Source organism: Mytilus trossulus, chromosome 3 (genome assembly GCF_036588685.1).
Source record: "Mytilus trossulus isolate FHL-02 chromosome 3, PNRI_Mtr1.1.1.hap1, whole genome shotgun sequence".
NCBI lineage: Eukaryota > Metazoa > Mollusca > Bivalvia > Mytilida > Mytilidae > Mytilus > Mytilus trossulus.
This window is the reverse complement of record NC_086375.1, coordinates 7780282-7800655: the sequence shown is the minus strand read 5'-3', so window position 1 is coordinate 7800655 and position 20374 is coordinate 7780282. Positions and strand designations below refer to the sequence as shown.

At 31.8% G+C, this 20374-nt stretch overlaps 2 protein-coding genes across 2 annotated transcripts; both read right to left on the bottom strand.

Annotated features, from left to right (window-relative positions):
- Positions 1-599: 599 nt before the first annotated feature.
- On the bottom strand, positions 600-2976 carry LOC134709931 (uncharacterized). Its single transcript, XM_063570053.1, has 2 exons — positions 2915-2976; positions 600-2316 (listed from the first exon to the last, which is right to left on the bottom strand). Exon 2 carries the CDS (start codon positions 2301-2303, stop codon positions 600-602), a length of 1704 nt encoding a protein of 567 aa, XP_063426123.1. The 5' UTR covers positions 2304-2316; positions 2915-2976.
- Positions 2977-11971: 8995 nt separating this feature from the next.
- Positions 11972-19977, bottom strand: LOC134710083 (uncharacterized). Its single transcript, XM_063570265.1, has 2 exons — positions 19906-19977; positions 11972-13737 (listed from the first exon to the last, which is right to left on the bottom strand). Exon 2 carries the CDS (start codon positions 13718-13720, stop codon positions 12008-12010), a length of 1713 nt encoding a protein of 570 aa, XP_063426335.1. The 5' UTR covers positions 13721-13737; positions 19906-19977; the 3' UTR covers positions 11972-12007.
- Positions 19978-20374: the final 397 nt, after the last annotated feature.

The window sequence follows — 20374 nt, the reverse complement described above, 5'->3', positions numbered from 1 at the left end:
CACATTCACTGTTTCCGTTCTCAATTTTAACTTCTACATAACAACTGACAAATTCAATAGAATATTTCTTCTCAATCCTTTTTCCTATGAATTTAGATGTGACTTTCTATGATTTGATGGTATTGCACCTTAAACCACTATTCTTGTCTTACTTACCTTGTTTGGGGTGATTTTATTAGCTCTGGTACAATCTCTTTTTTTTCTATCCTAACTCAAAACCATAGTTTTTAATTTAGTATGGATGGTTATAAAATAAGCGATTGTACATTATAATAACAGCCGGAAGTATGATAAAAACAAAAAATGTTCAATCTCAAATTTTTCACATGTCATTATAAAGATCATCCCGAAATTGATATGATCTGCTTCTTTGTTAGACATTTAATTGGTTAATTCTAATGTATACTTCTTCTTTCTGCAATTAGATAATTGATGTTATGTATAATAATAATAAAAAAAGGATTGTATGAAAAACAAACAAACATGAACTTTTTTTTATAACAAATTGAGACAATAATTAAGGCCCTTGATACCTTGTATCATTGAACACTATGCACATATATATACTTTTATTTAAATATTAAATAACAAAAAATGATTTAGATTTTATAAATACAAGCTGTTTCATAGTATGTATCACCACCATTTTCACTTATTTCACTTGACACTATCATTAGTCCTGTTTCTCTGTTGATGTCTATTGCACCAGGACTTTTGATTCCATCATTCATTGATAGAATTGTATTACAGGTTTTACCATCTGGTGATACTCCCACGATACTGTTGTTTTCACTAGAAACTATATAAACAAAACCATTCTTGTCTAATGTAATTCCTCGTGGCCAGGCAATGTCTTGATGCTGAAATGTCCAGACAGGTTCCCCTGTAATTTTATAGCAGTAGACTTTTTTTTCACTGTTATTGGTCCCATAGATATTTCCTTTGTATAATGAAACACGGCAAACCTTTCCTTTTATAATTGTATGAGACATGTCACTCAGATTCACTGTAGTATATTGACTGCCACTATCACTGATGACCAAAGTTGTACCATCACTTGCTACTCCATAACAACCATGAGAAAGTTGAATTGTTTGAATAACTTTTTTCTTTTCTGTATCCACCAGTACTGTCTGTTTGGTGTTTCCTAATGTGACAGCCACTGTGTTATTTCTGACAAAGCAAGCATCACATGGATATCCTGTTAATGTAACTACTTCTCTGATGAAGATGCCATCATTACTGAACAGCAGTAGTAGATTTTTGTTATAATCAAGTATCATACATTTACCATCAGGTAATATAAGACAGGCCATTATTTCTAAAGACTTCATATCTTCTGGAAGCGTCAGTTTTGTCAACAAGGATGGCTTTATTTGTTCAATTCCAGAAACTTTTGGAACCAAGTGCTGAGCTTGATCTTTTCTTCCAGCTTTTATTTGTAGAGAAGATGAGGTGGTATTGATATTGATATCACCAAACGATTTGACATCTTTAAAAATTGATTGTAGAGCAGATGAAATGTTGACCTCTAGATTCTTTTCCCCGAAGTTGTCTCCACTTTCTAAATCTTCTATGTATTTTGCCGTTTCTGATGTAGTTTTCTCAATCTCTCGTAGACCAATATACATCTGTAACTCTGTGGCATATTGCGTCATTTTGGTAAACTGGTTCTGCATTTGGTCTACCTGACTGGCTCGCTGTTCCATTTGTTGCAGGAGAGTGGCCAGGTTTGATTTAAGCTTTGAATGTTTAGACTCTAAATCATCAAGTATGTCTTGCTCTAATTTGTCTAAGTAATCACTGATCGACTTCCTCATATACCTGATTTCCTCAACAGCTTTGGTTTTCTGAGTATTGATGGTACTGATCCTGGTTTTCAGATACTTTACGGCTGTATCTAAGTTTTCCTTCACATTTGTCAAATCTTTTTCAAAAAGTTGAACTGAGGCAGATGATTTGACTTGCTGTATGATATCAGACAAGGGTTTCATATCTTGACATTTCTTGTGTTTATCAGTGATGCACTGGACACAGCAGGGACATGCATGGAATGCACAGTATAGTTCAAACTTCTTCTTGTGTTCTCTGCACTGGCTACTTATTTCTTGCATGAATGTTGGTAACTTTTGATAATCTTCAGCTGACATGGTTTTATGGTTCTTAGACTGTCTGAACTTGCTGTGAGGTTTTTCACAATCTTCACAAAAGAAAACTTCGCATTCTGTGCACCATGTGACTGCTGAGTTGGAGAGTCCATCATCATGGCAAGTTGTACAAAGGGGCTTGACTGATGAGGCCATTAACTTTTTACCTCTGCAATATATGAAAAAAAATGTCTAATATGAATATGTTGGGAGTGAATACTAGTATATAATATATAAAAAAATAGTTTGCCCAAGATGTTTTGATCTGAGCGTCACTGATGAGTCTTATGTAGACGAAACGCGCGTCTGGTGTATTCAATTATAATCCTGGTACCTTTGATAACTGTTATTACTAAATTAAGTAATCATTAATACAAGTAGATGCGTCATGTCCTGATATTTTATAACAAATAATAATAACTATAATATACTAAAGCTATATATTGAGAAACTGTAAAACAAAGGCTTCAGCAAGACTAGATCTACAAAAGCTATCCAAAATCATTAGTAAGAACTTGGTCTTTAAATGATGAGTTTTATCATTTTGTTTTGTTTGACCCACTATCTTGAAAACTATTATGAAAAGATAGATTTTTAAATACTGTGGATTCATTTATTTTTGTTGGTATCAATTTTCATGGTTTGAGTAAAACTTGAATATATATTCATTGATATTTAATTTTGTTATCTTGGCATGGTCTGAATACTTTCCTTCAGAAAATTGGCAATTCGTTGAATATTTAGATTCATGGTTCCCATGTACTTACAAAATCCACAAAAAGTGGTATCCAACGATGAATCCACAGTAGTAAAACTGATCAGTAAGACCATATCTACAAATAAATCAAAGGCAGAAATTGTGAATCCACTCCTTATAGGTGTTTATATTGAAAAAAACATAAAATAACACAATGATTGAACACAAAATCAATATGGTTTAACTTATATATGTTAATTCTTTTGGAGACATCACAAAAACTATGCATGCATAAGATAAACTTCAAACAGCGAAAACAGTCATCTTAAAAGAATTTATAAAAACAAAACAATTTGAAATTGATAGTTAACAATGGTTAACTAGGTGTTTGTTTTCTCTGAATTGAAATTTGAACAGCAGTGTTCTACTGTTGCCTTTATTTCATGTCCTTTAATTATGATATTTTACCAACTTTTGCAAAAAATAACTATAATAGAGTGGAAAAAGGAACAATTAAAATGAAATACAAAACAGGTAGTCTATAATGTTGGAGAGTTTCCATTAATGTTAAGATACACATAGATCAGACTAATCCACACATAGTCTTTAGAACATCAAGTTATACTCTAAGAAATATATATTTCGTAAACTTAAAAAGGAAATAAGTGTAGAATTATTTTTACTTTCTTTTTCAAACTTTGACTTTGTCAGAATAATTGATCAAACAAAAAATTCTAAAGTTCCTTAGTGTTTTCATCCAGTTATGGACTATTGTCAGAGTTTTATATATTCTGAATTTTAATTACTGAAATAAATGAGCAATTGAATTATTTGAAAATTCTTACCATAAACATTTTTACAGAAAGGAATTTGAACAGGGAAGTAAATTGTCCAATATCTGGGACACTTACCTATATTATTGATTTAAGTGTCACCTGAGTTAAATGTTTTTGTGTGAATACAAAAATATATACCACTAATTATATATGTTTTTAATTCAAATGCATAAACTTGTCATAGTACATACAAACACTCAACCATCTTTAGAGAATCTCCAATGCGTAAAAGCAAACAGATCCAAAAAATATTTTTATGTTCATTCAACAAAAACAACTTTCAAATTTGTTTATTTTATTAAACATCTTGATTTTTTTTTACCAAAGTTGAATAAGTTTTAGTATAACTATGTAAAACTTTAATGACAAAACAAATCAAAAAAACATTTTTTGTACATTCAACAAAAACAACTTTCAAGTTTGTTTATTTTATTAAAAAAAATTAACTAAGTTGAATTAGTTTAAGTATAACTATGTAAACTTTAATGAAAAAAACATGTGACCCCTCAACATACCCAAGGCAGATGAAGTATTGATTTAGAAACAAAAAAATAATTAATTAGAAATAATTTTGAATTCTGTAAAATTGTATGATGAAAATAAACCAAATTAAGGAGGTGGATGGTTAGTTAGTTTTTACAGAAATAAAAGCAAAAGTAACTTGAATCTGAGCCGTACATGCAAACAGGGCTTAATCCTTAAAACCAGGGGCTGACTTAGTCAAGGGTGTGGCGGGTTTGCCCCCCCCCCCTAGAATTTGCAGACCATGGGTTGTCTTCAATTTATTTGAGTATCAGAAGAGACCAATCCATTTTTTTTTAACATTCTAATTATATAAAACAGTCAGTTTAACCGAATCAACATGATTACTAATCAACTAGCTGACCTACAATTTATTTAAGTTCAATGAATATTATGTATACTTTAAAGAAAGGTGTCAGACACGGAGCTGGGTTTGATGAAAAATAAAATAGGGTTTTATACGACAGCAAAAATTAAAAATATTTTGGTCATAAATTGGTATGACACGTCTTCTGCGTCATCTGCATCATCAGCGTCGTCAAAAGACGGATTGTTTCCGGATGATAACTTTTGAATAAATAAAAAGAAATCATTAAGATTTTAACACAATGTTTACTTATAAACACAAAAGGAAGCTTGGGATTGATTTTTTGGGTTATGGTCCCATAGAATTAGGAGTGAGGGGCCCAAAGGGGCCAAAAACAGCATTTATCTAGTGTCAGGACAAAAAGTTTGTATTAGTATTTCAATTGTTCTAATATTGTACCTCTATGTTTAATACCATAAGTAGAAGGTTTGGATTTAATTTAAGGGGTTATTGGGCAAATAGTCTAGGAATTGAGGGCCAAAAAGGGGCCAAAACATGCATTTTTCTAGTCTCAAGGCAATAACTTGTGTGTAACTGTATATTAATAACTTGGCTCAACTTTTTGGAATTTTGGATCCTCAATGCTCTTCAACTTTGTACTAGTTTGGCTTTTTGAATATTTTGATATGAGCATCACAGTGCCGTCACTGATGAGTCTTATGTAGAGGAAACACCCGTCTGGCGTACTAAATTATAATCCTGGTACTTTTGATTACTATTTACACCACTGGGTCTATATGCCACTGCTGGTGGACGTTTCGTCTCCGAGGGTATCACCAGCCCAGTAGTCCACACTTCTGTGTTGATATGAATATCAATAATGTTATCATTTTTATAAATTCCCTGTTTACAAAACTTCGAATTTTTCGAAACAACTAAGGATTTTTTTTTATTTCAGGCATAGATTGCCTTAACCCTATTTGGCTCAACCTTTTGGAATTTTGGATCCTCAATGCTCTTCAACTTTGAACTTGTTTGACTTTATAATATTTTGATATGAGCGTCACTGATGAGTCCTATGTAGACGAAACGCTCGTCTTGCGTACTTAATTATAATCCTAGTACCTTTGATAACTATTAAAAGCGAAAAAGTAACAGGGTATTATCCGAGTGCTGGAACGGGTACATACGTGCTAATAGAGTTATTTAATATCTAAGAACACATATTACAACCAGAGACATGAACATGTTAATTGAAATTCCTTTTCTAAAAGGTGCAACATATAACAAAAATTTTCTTTGGTTACATCTTCTGACATCAGACTCAGACTTCTCTTGAACTGAATTTTAATGTGCGTATTGTTATGCGTTTACTTTTCTACATTGGTTAGAGGTACAGGGGGAGGGTTGAGATCTCACAAACATGTTTAACCCCGCCGCATTTTTGGGCCTGTCCCAAGTCAGGAGCCTCTGGCCTTTGTTAGTCTTGTTTTATTTTAATTTTAGTTTCTTGTGTACAATTTGGAAATTAGTATGGCGTTCATTATCACTGAACTAGTATATATTTGTTGAGGGGCCAGCTGAAGGATGCCTCCGGGTGCGGGAATTTATCGCTACATTGAAGACCTGTTGGTGACCTTCTGCTGTTTGTTTTTTATTTGGTCGGGTTGTTGTCTCTTTGACACATTCCCCATTTCCATTCTCAATTTTATATTATAAGCGAATAAGTATTACAGGGAATTTACTGAGCATAGGAACAGAAACATACGCGCTAATAGAGTTATTTCATCTCTAAGAACACATTGTGACCACCAGAGACATGGAAATACCTACATTGCAATTAATTGTTCTGAGATAATGTGCCCATACATATTAGGTCAAAAGTAGATCAAAGAAGAAATTATTTGAATCTTGAATAATTTTGAAATCTGAAAATGGTTAGGAAATTTATGCTGAAAACTTACCCAATTCTGGAGGGTTAACCTGATGATGCACAGATATTGCTATTGTTGTTAGTTAATCTTTTCTGAGATATCAGTGATAGTCAAATTTAACATGGCTAACCCACTTTACATAGTTTAAAGTCATATGGTACAAATAAAAACCTGATAATAAATTGTTCAAATAAGGCCTTCGAAAATAGTGGAATAAATTACTTTTGGAGTGTCATAAACTCGTTTGAAGTACTTGATAAATTGCATGCTTATATTGGTGATTTTGAATCTGTTCAAAGTCTTGATTTTTCTACCCTGTATACCACATTGCCTCACATTCTCATTAAGAAAAAATTCACACACCTAATTAAATGGGCATACAAAAAATCAGAATGTGAATATATATGTTCAAACTCTTTTAGGTCATTTTTTAGTAGCAATAAACAAAAAAACTATGTTAATTGGACATGCTTTGATACTATATATGCCCTTGGATTTATACTAGATAACATTTTTGTTGGCTTTGGAGATTCCATATATCGTCAGATTATCGTAATTCCAATGGGGACTAACACACAGTGCACCACTTATTGCGGACCTGTTTTTGTATTGTTATGAGTTACAATTTATGACAAAAATAAGCAAAGACCCTTCGAAACAATATCTGATAAACAAATTTAATAATACTTTTAGATATTTGGATGATATTTTGGCTCTGAATAATGACGACTTCAATATGTATATTAATGAAATTTATCCTGTTGAACTTACTTTAAATAAAGCTAATACTAACAATGACCACTGCCTTTTCCTCAAAATCTATATCACTAACGGAAAGCTGAATACTAAAATTTATAATAAAAGGGATGATTTTTCATACCCTATCATTTTTTCCGTTTTTGGATGGTGACGTTCCCTTGTCACCATTTTACTGTGTTTATATATCTCAACTTGTACGATTCGCTCGTGTATGTGACAATGTTTTAGATTTTAACGAGAGAAATTTATGTATAACTGAGAAATTATAACACCAGGGTTTTCGATATCACAAACTAGATGATGATTCAAAATTTCATTTTTGAGTTATTGAGTATTTTGTATCTTAAGACTTAAGATCTGTATACTTTTTGGTGATTATTTTGAAATTTTATTTTTGAGTTATAGAGTAATTAGTAAGAAAGGGGAGGAAATTCTCACTTATGGTTTTGATTCAAAACTGTCTCAGAAATTATTAATGGTTATTGCATAAAACTTCCACACAAGACGACGGGTGTATCATGGGCTCATAGTGCAGCTGTTTATTAAGATTGGAGTTGTCATCCTTTGTCAATGCAATGTTTAGTTTTTGTCTTCCCCTGATAAACTAAAGCAGTTTTTATACAACCACAAAAATTGTAAATTTTTAGTTGTATATATTGATATGATGTTGAAGTCGTCTTTCAAAGACGTTTGGTTTTTGACATTATAACTTAAGTATAATGAAATAGAAATATATGAAATTTAAACACATGGTTTATGACCATAAATTGGAAGGTTGGGATTGATTTTGGGAGTTTTCGTCCCAACTGATAAGAAATTAGGGACCAAAAAAAGGTCCCAAATCAGCATTTTTCTTGGTTTTTGCACAATAACTTTAGTATAATTAAATAGAAATCTATGAAATTTTAACACAAGGTTTATGACCACAAAAGGAATGTTGGGGTTGATTTTGGGAGTTTTGGTCCCAACAGTTAAGGAATTGGGGTCCAAAAGGGTCCAAAATTAAACTTTGATTGATTTCATCAAAGAATGAATTATTGGGTTCTTTGATGTGGCAAATCTAACAGTGTATTAAGATTCTTAAATTTTGGTCCTGTTTTCAAATTGGTCTACATTAGGGTGCAAAGTTAAACTTTATTTGATTTTAACAAAAATTGAATTCTTGGGGTTTTTTGATATGCTGAATCTAAGCATGTACTTAGATTTTTGATTATGGGCCCGGTTTTCAAGTTGGTGTAAATCAGGGTCCAAAATTAAAATTTGTTTGGTTTCAACAAAAACTGAATATATGGTGTTCTTCAATATGCTGAATCTAACCATGTCTTTTGATTTTTAATATTTCGGCCCGGTAATCAATTGGTCCACATTGAGGTCTAAAGGGTCTTAAATTGAACATTATTTGATTCCATAAAACATTGAATTCTTGAGTTTCTATGATATGCTGAATCTAACCTTGTGTTTAGATTTTTAATATTGGACCATTATAGGTAAATGGTCAATTTAAAATTTGAAATTAAAAGTTTTCAAGTTTAAGTTCTTAGACCACATTCATGCTGTGTCAGAAACTTATCTTGAGTCAACTTTTTAATTACAATCCAAATTCAGAGCTGTATCAAGCTTAAATGTTGTGTCCATACTTGCTCCAACTGTTCAGGGTTTGACCTCTGCGGCCGAAAAAAGCTGCGCCCTGTGGAGCATCTGGTTTATGAACTCTTCATTTTAAAAAATATTATTTGAAAATTTGAGTTATCTTTCCTTGTTCAGAATGTTGAATCTGCTATCACCAATGCTTCATACAATGCAATATATTCAATTTTACTTCCTACTGATAAATTGAAGCATTCTTTACCATTCAGTGCTTACATGCACTTTGATTACCATTCTAGGGTTATGGCCCTTTACAAATGAAAAAAAATGCTGAATTTTTCGTTTCTGTTCTCTAACTTGAGTTTGTTTCTGATAAGTAAATGAAATGAAATGTATATATAAGGCTCTTTACTTCAAAACTCAGTCTGAGTTTAATTTTTGGAAGGTTCACTTTTACAGTTCTTGAGTAATGTCCCTTCATAGTGCTCTATGCTAGCAGGGGCATCATCTGTGTCCCTGAGTATGGATACATTCCCCATTTATTGTTCATTCTATTAGGTCTATGATATTAAGTGATGAAATTTTGATCACAGTAAATTACACAGTTTTCACTAATTATCTTTCAGATTGTGAAGATCAACTGACAGAAAATCATTCATGCAGGTAATGATCCAATAATCTTATTCTAATTGTACAAATTTATCTATACAGTTTATAATCCTTGCATTTGAATTAAAGAAGAACTTATACAACAAATGGAAGTTTTTAACGACCTTGACTGGCTATAGAGCCCATGCACGGTCGGTACTACAACTCTTGCCAGAGGCGACAGGACATTAAGTGTTTTTTTTCACTTTTTGTCCTCATTGAGTTAATTAATTACATTAGATTTTTTTAAAGACATTAGATCTTATTGTAGTATTAGAATAAGAAACATTATCACTATTTTGTGCATTTTTTCCTTTTGATATTTTTTTGTCATCATTTTTCATATCATGCTACTCGCTTGAGATGGAAAATTATTGCTAAAAACTAAGCAGGTATGTGGCGTTGCTAAAGAAATTAACATGAAAATGACAAAATCGTCATAGGTAAAATAGCGATAAATATATTGTCATTGGTCATCTCAACTTGATTGTCAAGATGATAAATATCAGTAATACATGTAAGTCATGTCTATCATTTCTATCAGGTTACAACCAAAAATCTTCAAGTTTCAACTAATTAAATTATGTCAGTTCAATTGAAAATTTTCATAAAAGCGTAACGAGTTGATACAGCATCAGTGGAAGTGACTTTATGTTAGATTTTTTGTAGTTCCACCTATAAATGAGTTGTGGTCTTTACACCTTCATTATACAATTGTTGACAGAAAATAACTTACCTTTTCCAGGAATTTGTTAACATGCTGTTTTTTTATGCTTTAAGAATTAACCATGATCAAAAACTAAGTTGTTATTTAGTATGGAAAGTTGTTGTATTTAAAGGGATTGAACAGTATAGAAATGAAGAAAGGAAGTTCTCATGATGTATATTGGATAACAATCAGATCTTATAAGGAGATAGACAGTAAATGATAATACATGTACTACATTTGTTTAAAGAAAACTGTAGAGTTTTCAAATTATATGAGATTGTTTAAGGGATAGTAAAGACTTTTATGTTATGGACAGTGTAAGGTAACAAGAAACTTCAATTCCCTTAGCTTAATGCACCAATTGACATTTGAGACTTTTGATATGAGTTTAAGTTGGCTTGATCTATCATGAAAAAAAACCAAAAGTATAATTTTTCTTATACGTTTATTTTAATCAAAATTTGGTTTTGAGATACATGTATTAAAAGAATTTAGAAACTTATCCTTATGGAAGTCATTTAATATAACTCAGTACAGACTTTGTATAGTATCAGAGTTGAATTCCAACATATACAAAGGGAGATAATTCATTTCCTTTTTTTTACTTGAATATTAGCATGCATCAAATTCACATCTTAAGATACCAAAATTAAGTCTATTGCTTTGTCGTTATTGAAGGTGGCCTGATTGGATGGAAAATAATGCATTTGTTAATACTTGTTTTTATATCTTTTTAAAATATGATTTTTAGTATGTGACTTGCATGAGTAAAGTTTATTCTGTCCTGTACTACAGACATAATTTCACATAGCGATTCATTTTAAATTGCAAGTTAACCAATCAAATGTTCACCCTTTTTCCATTGTTAAGTAACCATGTTCAATTCAAGCTTCCAAAATATTTTTTTGAAACACCAAAAAGAATGGTGCTTGAAACACTCAAGATGTATCCATGTTTTTGACATACAAATTATTTTGCAATTAAATGCAGGCCTGATTTATGTTCAACCCCACCACGTGTTTGCTCGTGTCCAAAGTCAAGAGCATCTAAACCTTTTTAATCTTGAATGAATTTTAATATTAGTTTCCTCTATATTTCGGAGTTGAGTATGACATCCATTATCACTGAACTAGGGCACATTTCTGTAAAGGGGTCAGCTGACGAAATCCTGAGGGTGTGGGATTTTCTTGCTGTATTGAAGACCCATTAGTGGTCTAAGGCTGTTTTCTGCTTTTTTGGTTGGGTTGTTGTCTCTTTGACACATTCACTGTTTCCGTTCTCAATTTTAACTTCTACATAACAACTGACAAATTCAATAGAATATTTCTTCTCAATCCTTTTTCCTATGAATTTAGATGTGACTTTCTACGATTTGATGGTATTGCACTTTAAACCACTATGCTTGTCTTAGTTACCTTGTTTGGGGTGATTTTATTAGCTCTGGTACAATCTCTTTTTTTTCTATCCTAACTCAAAACCATAGTTTTTAATTTAGTATGGATGGTTATAAAATAAGTGATTGTACATTATAATAACAGCCGGAAGTATGATAAAACAAAAAATGTTCAATCTCAAATTTTTCACATGTCATTATAAAGATCATCCCCAAATTGATATGCTCTGCTTCTTTGTTAGACATTTTAAAATTGGTTAATTCTAATGTATACCTCTTCTTTCTGCAATTAGATAATTGATGTTATGTATAATAATAATAAAAAAAGGATTGTATGAAAAACAAACAAACATGAACTTTTTTTTATAACAAATTGAGACAATAATTAAGGCTTTTGATACATTGTATCATTGAACACTATGCACACATATATACTTTTATTTATATATTTATTAAACAAAAAATGTTTTAGATTTTATAAATACAAGCTGTTTCATAGTATGTATCACCACCATTTTCACTTAATTCACTTGACACTATCATTAGTCCTGTTTCCCTATTGATGTCTATTGCCCAAGGACGTTCGATTCCATCAGACTCTGATAGTATTGTCTGACTGGCTTTACCATCTGGTGATACTACCACAATACTGTTGTTTCCACGAGAAACTATATAAACAAAACCATTCTTGTCTAATGTAATTCCTCTTGGTATGACAATGTCTTGATGCTGAAATGTCGAGAGAAGTTCCCCTGTAATTTTATAGCAGCAGACTTTTTGTTCAACGTGTTTGTTCCCATAGATATTTCCTTGAAATAATGATATATGACCCACTCCTCCAATTCCTTCTATGATTGTATGAGACATGTCATTCAGATTCACTGCAGTACATCGTCTTTCACTATCACTGATTACCAAGGTTGAACCATCACTTGCTACTCCATAACAATGATGAGGAAGTGGAATTGTTTGAATAATTTTATTCTTTTCTGTATCCACCAGTACTGTCTGGTTGGTGTTGTATAATGTGACAGCCACTGTGTTATTTCTGACAAAGCATGCATCACATGGATATCCTGTTAATGTCACTACTTTTCTGATGAAGATGCCATCATTACTGAACAGCAGTAGTTGTTTTTTTCTGTTTATATCAAGTATTATACATTTACCATCAGGTAATATAATACAGGCCCCTATTTTTATAGACTTCATATCTTGTGGAAGTGTCAGTCTTGTCAACAAGGATGGTTTTATTTGTTCAATTCTAGCAACTTTTGGAGCCAAGTGCTGAGCTTGATCTTTTCTTCCAGCTTTTATTTGTAGAGAAGAAGAGGTGGTATTGAAATTGATATCACCAAACGATTTGACATCTTTTAAAATTGATTGAAGAGCAGATGAAATGTTGACCTCTAGATTTTTTTCACCGAAGTTGTCTCCACTTTCTAAATCTTCTATGTATTTTGCCGTTTCGGATGTAGTTTTCTCAATCTCTCTCAGACCAATATACATCTGTAACTCTGTGGCATATTGCATCATTTTGGTAAACTGGTTCTGCATTTGGTCTACCTGACTGGCTCGCTGTTCCATTTGTTGCAGGAGAGTGGCCATGTTTGATTTAAGCTTTGAATGTTTAGACTCTAAATCATCAAGTATGTCTTGCTCTAATTTGTCTAAGTAATCACTGATCGACTTCCTCATATACCTGATTTCTTCAATGGCTTTGGTTTTCTGAGTATTGATGGTACTGATCCTGGTGTTTAGATACTTTACGGCTGTATCTAAGTTTTCCTTCACATCCTTCAAATCTTTTTCAAAAAGTTGAACAGATGCAGATGATTTTACGTGCTGAAGGATATCTGACAAGGGTTTCATTTCTTGACACATCTTATGTTTATCGGTGATGCACTGGACACAACATGGACAGGCATGGGAAGAACAGTATAGTTCAAACTTCTCCTTGTGGTCTCTGCACTGGCTGCTTATTTCTTGCATGAATGTAGGTAACTTTTTGTAATCTTCAGCTGACATGGTTTTATGGTTCTTAGACAGTCTGGACTTGCTGTGAGGTTTTTCACAGTCTCCACAAAAGAAAACCTCACATTCTGTACACAACGTGACTGCTGAGTTGGAGATTCCATCGTCATGGCAAATTGTACAAAGGGGCTTTACTGATGAGGCCATTATTTTTCTTTGTATATCTAAAAAATACAAATATTTTGATTTGAGGTCATTGGTCCACCAAAAAAAATTTGAAGTTAAAATCAAGGGTCAAGTATGAAGCTTTGATTTTGGCTTATTATTTTTTTCTCCGAAGTAACCAAATAAGATGTCAACAAAATATTCAAAATTACCTATATGGTACGTGACACAATAATGCATTATATTTGTTTAACCATATTAGACCTGTTGGTGACCTTCTGCTGTTGTTTTTTTATTTGGTCGAGTTGTTGTCTCTTTGAGACTTATTAAAGAGAGAGGGTTAGCGCTATAGAACCAGGTTTAATCCACCATTTTCTACATTTGAAAATGCCTGTACCAAGTCAGGAATATGACAGTTCTTGTCTATTCATATTGATGGGTTTTGTTATTTGATTTTGCCATGTGATTATGGACTTTCGGTATTGATTTTCCTCTGAGTTCAGTATTTTTGTGATTTTACTTATTTTTGACACACTTTGGCCCGAGAGCACAGTTATTTCGTAGTGCGTGTCTTTTAGACAATAAATTCAAATTAAAAAAATCGCACCTGCTCTTTCTCAAAAAGATTTTAACAGTGTAGTGTACTACCAGTGAGACAAATAATATCAAAATTATAGAAACTTCTACCAGCTCTAACTCAAAATATTGACAATTCTGTGTTAAGGGAGTGTAAAAGTCAGTTTGACAGCTTCAGACGTGATAAAATTTGACCTTTTAGAACTGGACCAATTCACTACTTAACATAAAGATTCAGCACATGTAATAACATCCCCCTACTTAATATTTCATGCATTTAATATCAAGAAATAAATTGGGAAAGTGTATCAAGTAAAACATGCAAGTTATACACTGTTTACACTAGGGACTATATTCGTAGACAACGAAAACCAAAGGACGATAACTGTGTCCTTGGACCTAATAGGACAGAAAAACTTGACCAATCTTTATAAAACTTTGCATTACTTAAGCTCAGGCAATAATAAGATAGTTTGCCAAGTTTCATGGCCATATGTCATATATAAGAGAAACTGAAGTCATTTTAGTAATGACATTTGGATGTTTATTTTTGACGTATAAATTAAATACCTTCAACTGTCAAGATTTTGGCCTAAAAATTTGCTTTTTAAATGCTCTTGAATATTAGATATTAAGTATTTAAAGCATCTGCACATTCATTTTATTTATCAGATGTATTGTAATTATTCCAAAGTCAAATTTATATGAGCCTATGTCTGAAAACAGAGATTTTCCAATTCAGGGAAGCCTTATATAAATATGCATTTTTCTCAGCCAATTTGAAGTTTTTGTAGCTTTTTAAGCTTATATTAATCTTTCATATATATTAAATGTACTTTAAATGTATAGAAAAGTTACAAAAAGAATACCACATGAGTATAAAATTGTCTTGAGCCATGTAGTACTGAGAATTATTTAGAGTCAATTTAGGCGGTAGTCCATATTGACATATGAAATTGCACACAGAAGCTATCAGAAGTGAAAATGTTTTACTTTTTGCTCATTTCTATGCTAAGGTGTTATGATACAAGAAGTCTAATTGCAAAAGGACTCTTGCATTTGAATTTTTTAAAAGACAATATGGTCTGACGGCCAGTTTTTTCACTTTTCAATGGAAAACTTGCATTTAGTTTTAGTCTTAATAGGCATAAATTTGGACCACTTACTTTCTTACAGGAAAAAAAAATAGGTAGCCTATAAAGGAGAAAGGTGTACTGAATATAGTAAAGTGCTTTTTTTTACAAATTTAGTGAAATATTTGTGATGGACTATACAGATTTGATGAACAAAGCGCTTCACATTTTACATACATCAATTAGGCCGTTTAACCAGGGCCATGAATAAAAAATATTCTGCACTTTTTTTCTGTGATAATCTACTTTTCTCTATATTCAGAGTTCACAAATGGTTAATTAAATTTGATTTAAGCATAAAAACACAAATATCAGGAACAAAAAAGCTGTCAGATAGAAAGTCAGCATGCCTCTTAGGCAAAAAAATGTAAACTGCTTTAAAATGCTTACTATAGCCGTAGAATGCCAAAATGGCACTTTTTAACAGAATTTCTGTAAACCAAAGATGTAAATCCTTTACTTTTATTGAGATTGACAAATTGAAACCAGTAAATCATTCAGGAAAGTTCCCAAGTACAGAATCTAGATTTCAGGAATCCATCTCTTAGGCCCCAAGAACACAGTTATTTCGTAGTGCATTTCTTTTAGACAATAAATTCAAATTAAAAAAATCGCACCTGCTCTTTCTCAAAAAGATTTTTGTAGTGTAGTGTACTACCAGTTAGACAAATGATATCAAAATTATAGAATCTTCTACCAGCTCTAACTCAAAATATTGACAATTCTGTGTTAAGGGGGTGTAAAAGTCAGTTTGACAGCTTCAGACGTGATAAAATTTGACCTTTTAGAACTGGACCAATTCACTACTTAACATAAAGATTCAGCACATGTAATAACATCCCCCTACTTAATATATCATGCATTTAATATCAAGAAATAAATTGGGAAAGTGTATCAAGTAAAACATGCAAGCTATACACTGTTAACACTAGGGACGAAAACCAAAGGACGATAACTGTGTAGCTTGGACCACATTCCCCATTTCAATTCTCAATTTTACATCTTTTCATGTACTAGATACTTAGGATCTTTTGATTTAATTACCTTAAAGTTATGTTCAAGTTAAAAGTTATCAGTCTATGGAAGGTGCGATACGATAAAAACTTTTCTTATATCAATGAGCGATATTGTCTTATATCAACGAGTTGCATTGTGGGAAATCTCAGACGAATGTTTACATTTTTATGAAGGAACGAAGATTTCTCGGTATAAAGTAATGATTCTTTTCTTAAAACAGGCTGACATTTAACAAGACATACGTCTGCTGTATAATTTCCATGAATTATTTTAAGTTATACCAAGCAAGGTGTATTTAAACGAGAAAATTGAATTGTTGAATAAATGAGAAATGAATGCACGATTTATAATTTGTAGATGTACAAATTCAATTAATGTCATGTAGCAAATTATGTGGAATGCAATTGAGATGAATTCAATTGTTGGATAAGCCGAAATCGCCTATAAGTCAAAGATACTGCTATATTTTAAAATATCAATGCGATGTTTGTCCTATATCATAGCGATAATTTTTTAATATAAAAAATTTATGAATGCAATATTTTTCTAAGGCAGCAACCATTTGATTTTCGGGGGTGGGGGGGTGGGGGGGGGGGGGCTATTTTTCTGCGGCGAAGAACAATCTATTTTTTTTAGCAACAAACCGAAAACAATTTTTTTCTTTCAATTTTAGCATTACATATAGTGGCAGGTGAGGGTGAAACAAACAATTTTTTTTTTCTCTTGGGTCTAAAACAAATTATTTTTTTCACCAAAACCTGGAAACAAACTTTTTTTTCCAAAAAAAAACATAGCCCCCCCCCCCCCTCCCCCCGAAAATCAAATGGTTGCTGCCTAATATAACTGCTATAGTTTTCTTATATAAAATTAATACGATGACACGTCACAATGCATGTCAAAAGAACCGCAAACATAATTCACAAACTTAGTTCATGACCGGCTTCTTAAGGGCATACCATACAGTTACAGGGAAGGTAATGAAGTTGCTAACTTAATTTGTCATTTTCGCGACGTCAAACTGTGACATATCGGGAAAAGATGCATTTTTCGACTGAATTTTATCATTCAAACTGATTTAATTTGAAAACGAGTTCATGGACCCCTATCAAAACTGTATCGTATGCCCTTAATGTTTGAGGATCAATATCACTAAAATTTCGTATCTGTACCAAAATTATAACGCTTACACGATCTTATCATTTTAAAAATGTTGCTTGACCCTATTGATTGATATTTGAAAGTGTAAACAACCTGTTCAGTCTATTGTTATAAATCACATGGTTTAACCGACTAATTCTGTTTGAAGTGATGATGCAATGGTGGAATTTAAATGCGGTTGTAGATAGACTACCAACTTATTAGATTCTAAGATAGGTCCAGTGGGCGATCAATGCATTTGAACTGGGACATATGGTTGAACTTACCCCCTTATCCTAGATTTGGAACCCCCTTTTAAAAACGGCTGGATCTGTCCTTGAGGTCACACTGCTATAGCCTATCCACATGGGTAATATCGAAACAGACAAAAAAACTAGATATGTCAAAGCAACACGAATAGTCCAATATCTGAAAGCATTTAGAAAAAAAGTCTGTTAATAACTGAGATTTTCAACAATTTATCAAAGTCCATAGCAGGTATTTTCGTCAAATATTAGCCAAGCAGAACAAAACTTAGACTTTATCTGTAACTGATCTAGGTTAACTCTCATAACAAAAATCAGCCCAATATATGATTACCAAATGACGGAATTTCGAAATTACGGAATTTGAGAATGACAGAATTACGAAAATTCAAAATAATGGAATTTTGAAATTACGGAATTTCGGATTTTCGGAATTATGGAATTTCGAACAAGGGTAAAGCTATATGGCACCGGCAACTTCGTTGCGGACCATACATATCATATACTTAAAAAAAAACACATTCTTAAACAGCCCAATCCAATACAGCTCCAAATAACAATAAATATTCAAATGGTAAAATAGATATTCCAAACAAATTAAAATCACAGGGACTCGGTTAGCAGATTAAAATTTTGTAAATTAATGTTTTTAATTTATTTTTCATTATTTACTGTCTATTAAGGTTTTTAAAGCTGCCATCACTAATTCTTTGTTTTCTGGCAATGTGCAGTTTACTATCCATATCCTTATACTGAAAAAACTGCGAACACCAGGCTATATAGGGACCAAAAAATTACTAGTGTTAAACCACTTTAACAGGAAAACCAACAGTCTAATTTGTATAAAAAAAGGAGATTCAAAAATGCACAGGCCAAATTTGGTCGAATCAATCTGAACGAGGTGAGTATGATTCATCTTTATCAAAAGTTAGTTTCATTGTTTTCAATAAAGAATTAAAGTCTTCCATGCATGCGTTGCGAGCATATCTGATATATTATTTCGGTGCGTTCATTATAAATGCTAAATGTTATATATATGTTAACAATGATTTTGATACTTAGCTATTTGATTACGACATTGTTTATTAAACCCCATCAGTACTGGCATTGAAAATGGTGGATTGAACCTGGTTATATTGCGCTAAACCTGTCACGTGTATGACAGTATCATCAAATTCTGTAATATTTACAACGATGCATGAACAAAACAGACATAATAGGTAAAATTGTCAAAATATGGATACAGCAGTCAAATATTAATACTAATAATTACTAATATCGAAAACAATGCTATGATATTTTAAAAGTATCGCATTGATATTTTAATAGTATCGCATTGTTTATTTATGTATATAAGAAAAACACAGCACTTCAAATTTTACACGGACATAAACTTTAGCTTCTAACTAACTTCTGAATGTATATCTAGACTCAATTGTTGTTTATATTTGAACAATAAAGTTTAAAGTTGGTATTTTCTTAATTTTTCGTTGCCGAAAACAACATTTTCCACATGAAATGTCTGCATATTTACAATTGATATTAGACAATATCGCTCATTGATATAAGAAAAGTTTTTATCGATACGCTTCTTCCATAGACTGGTTATCCTATCAAAATATGAGCATTGGATGGGAAGACCTTCAACTGTTGTTGAGGAATTTTTTTTGTTAAATTAATTCAGGGTTGTATAGCAGAGGTTCAAGGAACCCCAAGTGGTTCATTTACAATAACTTTTACTTGTTTAACAAATGATTTTGATACAAAATTATATCAAAGAAAAAAAAACATGCCATGCCTGAGTACATGGAGTAGTAGAACAACAATGAAACATTTTTGTGTTATTTGGATGATGTGTCATTGACATACATACATGTATATATATAACACAGTCTGTATAGCATATCTCCATTTTGATCCCTGTAAAAAAATTCTAACTACACGAAAAATTAATTAATTGGTTTATTTAAAATTAAGAAAAGAATGATTGGACCTGCAGTCACTTTCAACCCCCTAAAAACCCTTCCAGAGATTTGAAACCTTTTGAATTTAAAGTAATAAAAATAAAAATGCAGTTGGATTATTTGAAAACTCTTACCATGAACTCATCAGCATTTTCACAGTAAGTGATGTTCACAGGGAAGAAATTATAAAATGTCCAATATCTGGGACTTTTTCTTAGTATTGTTGTTTAAAACTAAAGTATGTATAAACACAAATTTGATGTGACTTTGAGTATGTACTTGAAGCACTTATAACATGAAAAATCAATAGATAAATGTATTGATAAGCTGAAAGTTTTTTTTGTATACAAATAAAAACAATTTTCACAATTTTCACATATTTCTGTTTTAATTAGATAAAAGCATTAAAGAAAATTCTTAAATTAGAATAAGTTTTCACAATGTATAAACATGTAGAACTATCATGGCAATACATGTACACATGTAGCTGTAAAGACAATTTAAAGTTCAATTAATACATGTGTGTTTAGAATTTGTACATAATTAATATGGCTATCGATCTAAATATTACTATAGCTAGTGAATAATGAAATGAAAATGTTG

Coding starts and splice junctions, on each gene's coding strand:
- LOC134709931 (XM_063570053.1), bottom strand. CDS start 2,303: ATGGCCTCATCAGTCAAGCCCCTTTGTACAACTTGCCATGATGATGGA.
- LOC134710083 (XM_063570265.1), bottom strand. CDS start 13,720: ATGGCCTCATCAGTAAAGCCCCTTTGTACAATTTGCCATGACGATGGA.